The sequence below is a fragment of the Canis lupus genome, chromosome 8 (genome assembly GCF_048164855.1).
Source record: "Canis lupus baileyi chromosome 8, mCanLup2.hap1, whole genome shotgun sequence".
Classification (NCBI taxonomy): Eukaryota; Metazoa; Chordata; class Mammalia; order Carnivora; family Canidae; genus Canis; species Canis lupus.
This window is the reverse complement of record NC_132845.1, coordinates 76409580-76424821: the sequence shown is the minus strand read 5'-3', so window position 1 is coordinate 76424821 and position 15242 is coordinate 76409580. Positions and strand designations below refer to the sequence as shown.

General features: G+C 38.8%; 1 protein-coding gene across 5 annotated transcripts in view; it reads left to right on the top strand.

Moving 5' to 3' along the window:
• The window catches only part of LOC140639123 (S-adenosyl-L-methionine-dependent tRNA 4-demethylwyosine synthase TYW1), a 239312-nt gene that overhangs the window by 88438 nt on the left and 135632 nt on the right, over nucleotides 1-15242 (top strand). For all 5 annotated transcript variants that reach the window (XM_072837582.1, XM_072837579.1, XM_072837583.1 and 2 more), the window contains one exon: nucleotides 8165-8274. In XM_072837582.1, the coding sequence (XP_072693683.1) occupies nucleotides 8165-8274 (110 nt within the window). The remainder of the gene's footprint in view (nucleotides 1-8164; nucleotides 8275-15242) is intronic.

The window sequence follows — 15242 nt, the reverse complement described above, 5'->3', positions numbered from 1 at the left end:
CAGACGCTCAGCCACTGAACCACTCAGGCGTCCCATTAATGAGATTTTAGATAAAAGTAAATGGAGAGGTTTCACTTGCTGTGGCTTCTGATAAAGACGTACTAATACACTAACTTTAAGATTAGAATTCACCATCTGTTTCTATTTTATTTTATTTATTTTATTTTATTTATTTTTTGAAGGTTTTATTTATTCATGAGAGACACGGAGAGAGAGGCAGAGACATAGGCAGAGGGAGAAGCAGGCTCCATGCAGGGACCCCGATGTGGGACTCGATCCCAGGACCCTGGGATCACGCCCTGAGCCAAAGGCAGATGCTCAACCACTGAGCCACTCAGGCATCCCTCTGTTTCAATTTTAAATAATTTAATACACGTTAGAAAAGGCCTAGAAAAAATGGATTTAAATGCTTGTGCGAATGCTTTATTTATCTTTATTTTATTTTACAGATTCTTTTTTTTTTTTTTTTTAATGATAGTCACAGAGAGAGAGAGAGGCAGAGACACAGGCAGAGGGAGAAGCAGGCTCCATGCACCGGAAGCCCGATGTGGGATTCGATCCCGGGTCTCCAGGATCGCGCCCTGGGCCAAAGGCAGGCGCCAAACCGCTGCGCCACCCAGGGATCCCTATTTTACAGATTCTTAAAAATAGCCTTTGAACCTATTTCCTAACTGTAAAATAAAACAGTAATATCTTCCTTACAAGGTTGCTCTGAGGCTTAATTGCTTGGGCGAGATGGTGCATGTGAAAGTGCTTTAGACTGCAGTATGATGTGCAGATGTGAGTTTTCCCAAATGAGTTTATCTAACCTTATTTGGATAATATGGGTAGCAGATGGTTATAGATAGATAAAATATTATTATTCTGTTAATTTTCAGAAGGAGTTATTGAGTGCTAAGTATATAGATAGCCCAGTTTGTCTCCTGTTTTCTGTTTATGTAAGTGAAAATTTTATACTTTGAAATTTCAAATTAAGATCATAGGTCTTTTGAACAAATAACCTGATTACAAAAATAGACAAAGGATTTGAACAGAGTTCTCCAGAGAAGATATACAAATTCCAATAAACACATGAAAAGGTAATAATATTCCCAAATTGGGAATAAATGAAATATTCATGAACTAATGAGTGGATAAACAAAATGTGTCCACCCAATGGAATGGAATATTATTTGGAAATGAAAGGAATGAAATAGTGATACATAGTACAACACTGATGAACCTTGAAAATATGATGCTAAGTGGAAGAAGCTAGTCACAAAAAAACGAATAGAATGATCATATGGCTATAAAATGTCTTGAATAGAGAAACCTGTAGAGACAGGAAGTAGATCAGTGGTTGCTTAAGGCCGGGGTGGAAGTGTGGATTGAAGAGTGATAGCTGGGGATCCCTAGGTGGCGCAGCGGTTTAGCGCCTGTCTTTGGCCCAGGGCGCGATCCTGGAGACCCGGGATCAAATCCCACATCGGGCTCCCGGTGCATGGAGCCTGCTCCTCCCTCTGCCTGTGTCTCTGCCTGCCTCTCTCTCTCTCTCTCTCTCTCTCTCTCTCTCTCTGTGACTATCATAAATAAATAAAAAATTTAAAAAAAAAAAAAGAAGAGTGATAGCTAAGAGGAGCAGGATTTCTTTTTGGGAGTGACAAAAATATTCTAACTTTGATTTATATTAATGGATACACAACTCTGTGAATATACTTTAAAGCTATTGGATTATCAGCTTTAAATGGAATGTTATGGTATGTGATTATATTTCAATAAAGCTGATAAAAAAGTTTTGCTTAAGTAGTAAAGACATTTAAAAATATATTTTAAGTGTATTTCAAAAGGTCTCCCTGCATATAATGAAAATTCAAAATATATAATAGGTTATACTGTGAAAATTGCCCTTTTTTTGTTCTTGTCTTCAGTCACTTAGGTTTTCAGAGATATTCTACATGTGTGTGAATAGATTTGTGTGTCTTTGTATATACACACACAAGTAGCAGGATGCTTTATGGTATTCTTCATCTTGCTTTTTTTTGCTCCTACTTTGTAGAGATCTTTTCATATCAGTGCATATAGATTTAGAACCAAATTTTAATCCACTAAATTGAATCATTGTTTGGAAAGCAGGGAAGAAATATGTTTAAAGGGTCTTTGTCTTTAAAGTAATTACTAATATGTGTATTTTCCATTAAAAAATTCTTCATTCTCTGTATATAGTAGGATTGTAATATAATTTTGCTCCAAAGTAATATGTTACTATTATTATTGCTGTGGTAAGAACACCTTACATGAGATCTGCTCTCTTAACAAAATTTTAAGTGTACAAATACGGTAGTGTTCATTATAATGTTGTCTAGCAGCTCTCTAGAACTTCTCTAGAACTTACATAACTGAAACTTTATATTTGTTAAATAGCAATTCCCCATTTCTCCCTCCTCTTGCGCCTGGCAACTTACCATTCTATTTTCTGCCTTTGTGTGTTTGACTGTTTTATAAACCCCATATAAGTGGTATCATGCAGTATTTATTCTTCTATGGCTAGCTTATTTCATTTTAGCATAATGTCCCTCAGGTTAATCTATATGGCAGTATTTCCTTTTTTTTTTTTAATTTTTTATTTATTTATGATAGTCACACAGAGAGAGAGAGAGCGAGGCAGAGACACAGGCAGAGGGAGAAGCAGGCTCCATGCACCGGGAGCCCGACGTGGGATTCGATCCCGGGTCTCCAGGATCGCGCCCTGGGCCAAAGGCAGGTGCCAAACTGCTGCACCATCCAGGGATCCCTCCTTTTTTTAAGACTGAATAATATGCCATTTTATTTATATACTGCATTTTCCTTATTCACACACACAGCTTGGCTAATAATACCATAATAAACATAAGAGTGGATATACCTCTTTGAAATTCTGTTTTTAATTCTTTTGGAAAAATACACAGAAGTGGGATTGCTATAGCATATGGTATTCTCTTTTTAATTATTTTTTAAAAACTTCCAGACTGCTTTGCATAGTGGCTACACCATTTTGCATTTCTAATAGTACATAAGAGTTCTAATTTCTTCATATGCTTGCCAACATATTATTTTATTTTGTTAATTTTCTGATGATGGCCATAGGTATAAGGTAATATCTTAATGTGATTCTGCTTTGCATTTCCCTGATGATTAGTGAGGTTGAGCATCTTTTGATATACCTGTTGGTTATTTGTATGTCTTCTTTGGAGAAATGTCCTTTGCCCATTTTAAAATTGAGTTATTATTATTATTATTATTATTATTATTTGCTATTGAGTTAATGAGGTTCTATATGTATTTTAGATTTTAACCTCTTATCTGACATATAGTTTGTAAATATTTTTGCTCATTTCATAGATTACCTTTTTACTTTGTTGTTTTTTTATTTTTTAATCTTTTGATCTGGAATGCTTTATAGTTTGTTCTAAGGCAAATGAACTTAAACTATCCCTCTAAATTTTTTGATGTATTCTTTTTGTTCTGGTAGAAGATAAGTAGCAAATAAACAAATTTCAAGAGCAAAATCTTAAAGAAATGGTGATTGGGTAGTGTAGTGTGTGGCAATATTATCAATCAAATACAATTGAGATTGGTAGAAGTTCTATCTAAAGTTATGTGTCTACGATCAAAAAAGGAGAGAGGGAATAAACAGTATTAACTAATGAAAGGATATAATAATTATAGATGCCTCCAAGATGTAATCTCTTAATTAATTTGTTAATGAAGATTTGTTAATTAATGAATATTTGAAAAGTTGGAAAACTCAAAATCCTTGTAAATTTATTTATTTAAAAAATATATGGAGTTTATTCAGATTTCATGTTTTAAATGCACTCATTTGTGTGGCGGCTGTATGTGTGTAGTTCTGTCTGCACTTTTTATCATTTGTTTAGAATTGCAGATCTATCACCACACCTTTTCCATCACCGACAGGTTCCTTCTTGTTAGCACTTGATAGCCACACCTACTCCTTTGCCCTCCCTGTTCCTAATCCCTGGAAATCACTAGCTTATTCCCAATTTCTAAATTCCTTGCAAATTTAGATTTTTTTTTCCTTTTTAAAAATATTTTATTTATTCATGAAAGAGAGAAAGGCAGAGACATAGGCAGAGGGAGAAGCAGGCTCCCTGTGGGGAACCCCATGCGGGACTCCATCCCAGAACCCCAGGATCATGACCTGAGCCATAGGCAGACGCTCAACCACTGAGCCACCCAGGTGCCCCTAAATTTAGATTTTCAAAAATAATTCAAGAAGAATGTCATTGTGAGTAGTTCTGTAATCACTATAGTAATGGAATCGGTAGTTACAAACCAGTGTTAGAAACTAGGGATGCCTGGGTGGCTCAGTGCTTAAGCATCTGCCTTTTGGCTCAGGGCGTGACCCTGGAGTCCCACATCGGGCTCCCTGCTGGGAGCCTGCTTCTCCTTCTGCCTGTGTCTCTGCCTCTCTCTGTGTGTCTCTCATGAATAAATAAATAAGACCTTAAAAAAAAAAAAAAAGAAAGAAAGAAAGAAAGAAAGAAAGCAGACCTAGATGGTTTTATAAGTAAGTTCTAGCAAGCATTCAAGGAAGAGGAATTCTCCAGAAAGCAAAGAACAAGGGAATACTTGTAAACTAATTTTAAGAAACTAGTGTAACCTTGATATCAACCCCAGAGAAGTACAGCATGAAAAACAAATTGTAGTGCACTTTTGCTCAGTAGCATGGGTGTCTCTCAGTAGCATGGTTGTAAAATCCTAAACAATACATTAAAATACAGAGTCTAGGGGTGCCTAAATGGCTCAGTCAGGTAAGCGTCTGACTCTTGATTTGGCTCAGGGTGGTGAGATTGAGCCCTGGGTGGGACTCTATGCTGAGGTGGAGCCTGCTTAAAATTCTGCCTCTCCTTCTCCCTCTGCCACACTACCTACTACCCTCTTCCGCCCCCCTCCTGTGTGTGTGTGTGTGTATGTGTTTTTAAGATTTATTTATTGGGGGTGGGGTGGGAGGAGCATAGGGAGAGAATCCCCAAGTAGAGCACAGAGCCTGACATAGGACTTAATCTCACAATGCGGAGTCATGACCTGAGCCAAAAGCAAGAGTAGGACACTTAACTGACAGAACCACTCAGGCATCCCATTTTTTTGTAGGGGGTCTTGTGTGTTAACCTGATACTATCTTTTAGCTTATGTGTTTAAGCCATTTATATTGAAAGCCACTTATATTAGTATGGTTTGATTAAAATCTACATCTTGCTGTTTTCTCTGTGTTTTTATTTTTCTGCTTGCTCTCATGTTAATTATTTTATTTTATTTTATTTTTTTTAATTTTTATTTATTTATGATAGTCACACACAGAGAGAGAGAGGCAGAGACACAGGCAGAGGGAGAAGCAGGCTCCATGCACCAGGAGCCCGACATGGGACTCGATCCCGGGTCTCCAGGATCGCGCCCTGGGCCAAAGGCAGGCGCCAAACCGCTGTGCCACCCAGGGATCCCTGTTAATTATTTTAAATGATTTTATTTTATGCTCGGTCTCAGCTTATTCTTTACATATCTTTAAAATATTTTAGAGATTCTCCTAGGGTTTATAGTATACATCTTTCTTTCTTTCTTTTTTTTTTTTTTTACAGTATACATCTTTCAACCAGAATCTACCTTCAAATAACACATCACTTCATGTGTAATAATATATGTATTTTATGACAGTATATATCTTATTCTCTTTTACCATTTTTGGGTATTGTTGGCATAAGTTTTACATAAGTTGGAAACACACAGTACATCATTAAGCTTTTTCACTTATGCTGTCAGTTATTTTTAAAGAAATTAAAGGTAAAAGCAAGTATTATTACCCCATTATCCCCCTTTCCAGTGCTCATTATTTCTTTGTATAGATTCAGGTTTCTGTCTATATTTCTTTAGAATGAGCAATTCCCTTTAACGTATCTTGTAAGTTTGCTGAGAAGGAAATCTCAGATTTTGTCTGCAAAAGCCTTTATTTTCCATTTCTGACAGATATTTACACTGGGTATAGAATTTTTGTCAATGAGTTTTGTTTTAAGCATACTTCTCAGGTGTGATTATAGTTTCAGCTGGCTTGTTTTCTAATGAGTTGTCAGATGTAATTTTTAATCTTTGTTCTCATGTAATGTGTCTTTTTTTTTCTCTAACTTAAAAGATTTTCTCATTTTCTTTAGTTTTCATCATTTGGATAAGATATATATTTTTTTTTCATAATTTTTTTTTTTTAATTTAATTCATGAGAGACACATAGAAGCAGAGACATAGGCAGAGGGGCCTGCGGGGAGCCTGATGCAGGACCTGATCCCAGCATCCCGGGATCGTGATCTGAACCAAAGGCAGATGCTCAACCACTGAGCCGCCCAGGTGCCCCCCTAAATGACCTTATTTTTTTTTTATATATATATTAACACATTTTTTTTTTTCTATGATAGTCACACACAGAGAGAGAGAGGCAGAGACATAGGCAGAGGGAGAAGCAGGCTCCATGCACTGGGAGCCCGACGTGGGATTCGATCCCGGGCCTCCAGGATCGCGCCCTGGGCCAAAGGCAGGCGCTAAACCACTGCGCCACCCGGGGTTCCCTGGATAAGATATTTTTAGGTTGTTTTTCATTTTTAAAATGTCCTGGTGGTTCTGTTAGCTTCTTGGATCTGTGGTGGTTTTTCATTACCTGTGAAAAATTGTTAGCTATCATTTTTCTACTATTTCATCTGCTTTGTTATCTCTGCTTTCTTTCTGAGATTCCAAGTATGTGTATTTTGGGCCTATTCCTGTTGTCCTACAGCTCGTGGATGCTGTGTCCTTTTTTTTCACTTAAAAAATAAAACTCTTTGTTTTAGTTGGCTTTTTTGCATTGATCTCCAAGTTTTTTTACTCTCTCCTCAGCTGTTACTAGTTACTGTTGAACCTGTCAAAAGCCGGTTTTTTCATATTTAGCATTTCTCTTTGATTGTATATTATAATTTCTGTCTCTGCTGAGTTTACCCATCTGATCTTGCATATTACCCACCTTTTCTGTTGGGGCTTTTAACATATTAATCACTGTTTTTAGGGACACCTTAGGGGATGCCTCAGTCAGTTAAGCCTCTTCCTTCAGCTCAGGTCATGATCCTGGGGTCCTGAAATGGAGCCAGACGTTGGGCTCCCTGTTCAGTGGGGAGTCTGCTTCTCTCTCTCTCAAACAAATAAAATAAAATCTTTTAAAGATATCACTGTTTTTAAAATTCACTGTCAAATACTTTCAACACTTGTGTCAAAAGAGTTTGGTTCAGGTGATTGCTTTGTCTTTTGGAAATTTTTTTTTGTTTTTTGTTTTGGTTTTTATATCCCTCATTTTTTTTGTTGTTTAAAGTCAGACTTATTTTTTTGTGTGTGTGTTTGGAAATCAGAACACCTTTCTGCTTGGCCTTTCTTTTTGGAGTTCAGGTTAATCGAGTTAGGAGTTGTGCTTGAGTTGAGATTTGTTGTTTCTTTTTTTTTTTTAATTTTTATTTTTTTATGATAGTCACACAGAGAGAGAGGCAGAGACACAGGCAGAGGGAGAAGCAGGCTCCATGCACCGGGAGCCCGACGTGGGATTCGATCCCGGGTCTCCAGGATTGCGCCCTGGGCCAAAGGCAGGCGCTAAACCTCTGTGCCACCCAGGGATCCCAGATTTGTTGTTTCTTTACTTGCCTTTAGTGTACACTGACTTAAAATTCCATGAGAGGATACCTTAAGTGTAGCGCTGGGGCTGGTTTGACAAGGGTTATTTTCTCAATGCCTTATCCTTCCTAGGCTTTAGATATTCCTACTGTGCTGCCTCTCAGGGAGGGTCATTTACTGTGATTTTGCAATCCTTCCAGAAATATTCTATTAGTCATTAATGGTTGCTTGTTAGCCTAGTAGTGGGTGACTGGAAGAAAGAGTTGCATATTTCCATTGTTCTAATTAAACCCCAAGCTTAGCCAAGCACTTCTCCATATAACCTTCTCTGCTAGATATCATGAGTTAAACTGGAAAATACTACTATAAGTAAGCTCTTAGGGAAACCAACCCTGATTTTATGACTTTATGGTTTTACTACTATGATTTTATAATCTTACTACTACTGCATAGTAGTTAACTAGCTGAGAGATGTTACTACAGAGAGTCTAGAATTTTTACCTCTTGTTCTCAGACACCACACCAATCCGGTGGGCACCGAATGGCGGTGGAAGATGGACCAGCCTGAAATGATCTTAAAGGAAGCCATTGAAAACCATCAGAACATGATTAAGCAGTTTAAAGGTATTTATCTACCCTCTAAAAAGGAATGCTAATTAGCATGAATTAAATTGGCAGAAGAATTGCCCCTTTGACAGGATTTTGTCCCTACTGGCAAATTTTCGTATAGGGAAGTGAAAACTTTGTAGAAATATTGTATACATTTTGGTCTTTTTAGTTTTTATTGACAACTTTTGTATTCCACATGATGGAAGAACTAAATAAACTTAATTCACACCAAGCAGGTCTTTGGTTCTCAATAGACACTGGCTGGGTGTCCTATGAATATAATTGGGTTCTAACACTATCTGGAGGTAGTGCCAGACCCCACAGGTCCTGTAAGACTGCCCCACATCAGACCCCAGTTTCAAGTCTAGGCTGTTACCTGTGCTTCTGACTGACTGGTTATAAATTGGAGGTTCTCACTACCTCCTGTTCAGATTTGAGTAATTTATTAGGGTGGCTCACAGAACTCAGGGAAACATCTGTTTACATTTACCAGTTTACTATAAAGGGTATTACAGAGGATTCAGTGGATGGCCAGGTGAAGAGGTAACTTAGAGCAAAGTCTGCAAGCACAGGAGCTTCTGTCCCAGTGGCCCTGGAGTGCATCACCCTCCTGGCACATGGAGGGACTCACCAGCCTAGAAGCTCATCAACTCTTGTTCAAGAAAGAGTTTTTATAAAGCCTAATATGTACTCCCTCCTTCCTCTCCCAGGAGGTCCATGGGTGTGGTTGAAAAATTCCAACCCTTTAATCACTTGGTTTCTCTGGTGACCAGCCCCATCCTGAGGCTGCTTAGGGCCCTTAATCACCTCATTAGCTCAGGTGTGTTCAACACGGGTTCCTTATGAATGACCAAAGACACGGCTTTCACTCCGGAGATCCCAAGGGTTTTAGGAGCTTTGTGCCAGGAACGAGGGCCAAAGATGAAATATATTGCTTATTATACTTCAGTCTTTCTTATTGCTTTTCTTATTTCTTATGAGAAATCGAGAAAAGTAATGCAAGTAATGATTAATCAGTAGTAATTTATTAAGGATAATCAGTCAATAATTACACCTTTATTTTATTCTTTATAATTTTCTAAGGACGTGGACCTGTGCCTGTGCCTATTCATGTGTATCTGTGTATGTGCTAACTTATTTTTGTATATCTGCAAAGATGCTAATATTTAAATTTGTAGATTTGTATCTTCTAGTCTCAAGCACTTTTTTTTTTTGACAAATTACTTTCTCTCGTGTGGATAAAGCAGTGTCTCTTATCAGTGTTTGGAAAATTCAATGAAACTGGTAAAGAACTAAGTTTCAAGATCTGGTATCTGACTAGCAACACTCATTATTGATTTAGTTAATATTGATTATTGATCTTCAAACAAATCATATGCCTTCTTAAAAAATTTCAAAGCAGAGTCTTGTTTTCTCTTGGATAACGTATTGGTCAGAGTTCTCCAGAGAAACAGTCAACAGGATGGTGTGTGTAAGAAATTGAGAGAGAGCTATTGATTTGGGGAGCCAGCTCACGTGATTGTAATCAGTATAGGCATCTCAAATGGCTTGTTTTCAGGTTCCCATGGGGTAAGAGAGAGAAGAGTTTTAAAAAATATCTGTTGTGTTGTTGTAGGGGGAAGCTAGATAAAGGATTGCAGAGAGAAAGAACAGCACATTTGTGGACAAGTGAATCCTGAGTAAGGGCTAAAATGCCTGGGGAGGGGGGAATGACACCCCCCCTCCCATTCAGCAAGGACTGTCTACTTCATTCTTCAAAAAGCTTTCTTTCCTAGGGGGATCCCTGGGTGGCTTAGTGGTTTGGCGCCTGCCTTTGGCCCAGGGCACGATCCTGGAGTCCTAGGATCGAGTCCCACGTCCGGCTCCCTGCACGGAGCCTGCCTCTCTGCCTCTCTCCCTCTCTCCCTCTCTCTCTCTCTCTGTCTTTCATAATTAATAAATAAATAAATAAATAAATACATACATACTTAAAAAAAAGCTTTCCTAGCATAATAAATAAATAAATCTTAAAAAAAAAGCTTTCCTAGCCTATTGATTTTGACCTAGTAATTCCCCAAAGGGTTCTTTTTTCACATCTTCGTTACTTGACAGTGTTACCATGTCAGTAAAACATTGTTTACTCTTTATTGTTGATTCATTTAATCAACAATAAATTTTCTATAAAGGTTTTCAAGTCGGAACTGGTTTTTAGTTGGAACATTTGTACACTGACACTCTTCAAGGTGCCAGAGCAATTTTTCTTTAAAGTAGTAGTAGAAAATGGGCTTATGAAGAGCCAGTGGGGCAAAGCTACCGTCTGTGGGATTATGACTGAAGGCCTCTAAGTTAGAATCCCACCCAGGCCGAATGATAGGGCAGCGCTGCGGTGCCTCGGTTGGCTTCGGATAGCCGGTCCCCCGCCGTCCCGGCTGGCGGGCCGCTGCGCGCGTCCTGCGTGCCCCGCGTGGGGACCGGGTTCTGGTGCAGAGAGCCCGTCGTCCTGGGAACCCGGGTGCGGCTGGAAAGGGGGCTGCCCCCTCGCCCATCACGCAACGCACGTTCGTGGGGAACCTGGTGTTAAACCATTACTAGACGACCTGCTTCTGGGTCGGGGTTTCTATGTAGCAGAGCAGCTCCCTCGCTGCGATCTATTGAAAGCCCTGGACGCAAGGGTTTGTTTAAAAAAAAAAAAAAATAAAGAAAATGGGCTTATATTTGAAGGAGTGGTGGGTTGACAGGCTGGCATATGGGCATAAAGGAGCTCTCATATTTTATGTTTTCACGAAGAGTGAGCACTCTTTATTTTCAGGTTTTGGATCATGGTAACTATTTGTTAATGTTTTTTTTTTTTTTTTTTAATTTCATTCCAAGCTTAAATAAGGCATTACTTTTTTGAAAAATCTGTCTTACTGCTGTAATAATTATAGTAAACCTAGCTATGATACTGTAGTATTAAAAGAGAAAAAAACCCTAATTATTAAAGGATGAAATACATAATTTGGAAGAATACAGAGCTCTTCTAGAAAACTGGTGGTAGCCTGCAGCCCTCAATAAACATATTGTTTTCTTTTTAAAAATATCATAACAGGCAAAATTATGGAATTTTAGTATTTCACAATATTGGTTATGTTTTCTGTCTTCTCGACTCAGCAGAAAGTAAACCATTCAAATGTATGACTGTTTATTTTATTGTAGACATTCGTCAGGCAGTGAGATTTTGTAACTTCACTTAGGCTTTATCAATGGTTATAGCCTAAAGTTTTCTTTCTTTCTTTTTTTTTTTTTTTTAAGATTTTATTCATTTATTCATGACAGAGAGGGAGAGAAAGAGAGAGAGAGGCAGAGACACAGGCAGAGGGAGAAGCAGGCTCCATGCAGGGAGCCCGACGTGGGACTCGATCCCAGGACTCCAGGATCGCGCCCTGGGCCAAAGGCAGGCGCCAAACCGGGTCTCCAGGATCCGGGTCTCCAGGATCATACCCCAGACTGAAGGCGATACTAAACCGCTGGGCCACCGGGGCTGCCCAGCCTAAAGTTTTCTTTTTTTATAAACCGATTCCTCCTGCAGTCAGTGAAATCTCTATGTTCTATCTTTTGTTCATTCCTAGAGGATAGAGTTTAAATAAAACAAGTCCTTTTCCTTTCTGAATGGTGAGCCTCAAGAGTGAAGATGGTGAGGCTAACTCCTGCTTCCTCTTCTGAACTGCATATCCTCACCTGGCTGCAGTCCTAAAACGGATCCTACATGTGGACTCTATAAAGATGCAGATACATAACTCTAGATTTTATTTCAGCCACTGGTGGAGTCTCTCTTCTCTCTCTTCTCCAGATCTGAACTCCTCTGTAGAGACTGGTCTGGAGAGGTGGTTTATATCATGGGATGTAGTTATTCACTCACGGAGACCCTGCTGGAAATTCCCCCTTTCTCCCACAGCCGTAGTAGAGTTTCCCTATTACCCTGTGCCCCCAGCGGCTTGAGAAAAGCAAAACAAAATTAAAAACCAAAGGAATGGGGTATTACCATTTTTCTTAGTTAGAATTTGGGTTACATTTTCCTTAGGAAAAAAAAATGAATTTGATTAGTGATATTGAAATAGATATATTAGTACTGTAGTTTAAGTATATTGCAGATTAATTTGGTCTTGAGGGGTTTGAATGGTAACTTAATCTTCATTTTAACAGCATTATATCTTAGGAAATACAAATTTCAGGTTTAAACAGAAATGCTTTCGGAACATTACAGGCGGTTTTCAAAGAATCTAAGCTATTTCCTTCTTAGTTGGTTATATTCTGGATATCCTGACTTCATCCCGTCTTTAGAGGTTCAATCTTAACTTATTAATAATTTCCCTTATTATGGTTTGGAGTATTTTGTTTTTTAGTGTGCTTTTCTACACCATGATGAATACCTGCTCTCTCTCATGGGTCTGGTTTAGTCATTTTATGATTTTATTTTTGTGGAGGAGGAGACTTGCTGTGGGGCTTTTTGCTTCTTCCCTCTAAACTTCAAGGTTTAGCTAAATGGCCAGCCTTGAACAGATTTTGAAGATATTCTGATTGTTTTTTTTAATGCTTCCCTTTTGTGCTTCTGTTCTCAATTCTGAGGGCAATTATTGTTCTTCAGTTACTTAATTGAATCATTAAAATATCTTTCTCCTCATGACCTTTATTGGCTTTCCCTTTATACACATGCAGAATTAACTTTCTGTTGATTACAAGTGGGTCAGAATTTCAGTGCAGCTCAGCATCTGTTCAAAATGCTGCCTGTCCCCTTCTAGATAACTACACCAGGGAGAAATAGTTCCAGAGATTGGGGTGGAGGCTTCCTTAGGTCAATTCCTATCAGTTCAGCAATCAAGTGAGTGAACTCTGTTTGTCAGGAACATCTTCATTGCTGAAGTTGCAAAGATGAAAAGACATTATTTGTGCTAGATTTTTTTTTAATCTATAGTTTAAGTTAGACGTGAAGTAATGCAAAAAAATAAGTTTCCTACGGATGGTTTTCACAAACAAGGCATGCTAAAGTACATGTCCAAAAGAAACATGGGGGTGGTGAGGAAGAAAGCCCCACCTGCTAATTGTTTTCTGAAGGTTATTTATGAGAAACTTCCCAGTGGAAGTGACCATGTCAAAGATCTATTTGACGTTCAACCAGGAGGGTTCTTAGCAAGATCTTTAGCGAGGGATTATATTGTTATGAAAAGAAGGAAGAGAATATTTTATGTCTCATTTTATGTCTGACTGACCCACACTTCAGAAATAGGCAAGAATGCCCTTATGCTGGGCAATATATCAAGTTTATTTTTGTGGTACTTGGATTTATTGCTATAACAGAGGATGACACTTCTGGCGTGTCAAGTTTCTGCTTTGGCATCTTTGAGTGAGATAAAGTATGCTTCGTAGTAATCTGATGACTGTAGTGATTGTCCAGGATCAGGAAGCTATTCAGGATAAGGGAAATGTCAGGAATTTACTTAAGGGGAAAAAAAATCAGAATAACAAAGCAGAAGTGAAGAGGGTAAGGTTTGGGGAAATATGGGAATAAAGAGAGAGCCTCTGTGTGTGTGAGAGAGAGACAGACACTCCCCATGTGGAAAATATCTCTGTAGATTTGTTACTGAAATGTAGTGTTTGCTGTTCTCTGGACTATCTTCCTGCTCCAGAGCTGCTATTAGAAATTTAGAGGATGTCTTATTTCCTGAACTATTTCCTTGAGGACAGTGAAGGAAGGCCTTGTTTTAGGAAAGATCACTATTAGCCTCTGGCAGTGAGCATGAAATAGAAATGTGTTATGAAGGACAGAACCATGATTTTACATATTCCCGTCAACACCTTACTTTTGAGAAAATTAGGACAATTTTTAAATCCTAGAATTATGACTCTTTAAGGAGTTTTACCATGGGACTTTTTTTGTCTGGGTTTTTGTTTTTGTCATTGTCTAAATAGATAGGTTGAGATTTTTAGTTCAGGGTCTCAGAGAGAATGACAGCTGATCCTTTGCTTTTACATCTTCCTCCTTCCCTGGCTGCTTCTTGGGTGTCCTCCCATGACCTCTCTTTCTTTCCCTAGACTTGAGTCCCCTAGCTCCCAGTTCACTCCGTGAGTGCCCTAGCTCCCAGTTCACTTCTCCATCTACACTCACTGCCCTGGCAGTCCAACTCAGGCCCAGAATGGAAGTACTATCCATTTGCCAAAATGTTTATTTCCTCCCGGTCTATTCTTGCAGAATCCAAACTTGAACATTGGACACTCATTCACACATACATAAGAGATATCAAACTTTACCATTCTAAAATTGAGCACAGGCTATTCCTTCCCTGTAAGACCTGTTACCCTCAAAAGTTTTGTTTGTCTAAGTTGGTGGCAGCTCTGTTGCTCTGGCCAAAAGCTTTGTAGAAATCATTAATTACCGGGATGCCTGGGTGGCTTAGTGGTTGTGCGTCGGCCTTTGGTTCAGGGCATGATCCCAGTCCCAGGATCTAGTCCCACATCGGACTCCCTCATCATGGAGCCTGCTTCTGCCTCTGCCTGTGTCTCTGCCTCTCTGTGTCTCTTCTGAATAAATAAATAAATTTAAATAAATCTTTAAAGAAATAATTAATTACCTTTCTCTCTCTTATCTTACATCCAATCCATTAGAAAATCCTATTGATTTAAAAAAAAAAATCCTATTGATTTTATCTTCAAGATAGATCTCTTCCTGCAACCTCCACTGTCACCACTGCAGTGGAAGCCACCATCATTTCTTGCTTGGATTATACAATAGCCTCTTGCCAGTGTAACCTCTTTGCCCCTATAGTCTCAGTTTAGCATCCAATCTGATCCAAACATTTAGAACGAAATTTAGATTATGCCACCTTTTTCCAGTGGAAGTGGAAAACCTTGCCGTGGCTACCCATGTTTCTCAGATTCCTTGGACATGTCAGTGTGCTCCTGCCTTAGGGCCTTTGCTCTGCCATCTGCTGCCTAGATTCCTTGGGCCACCACCCGCATCTTCTTCAAGT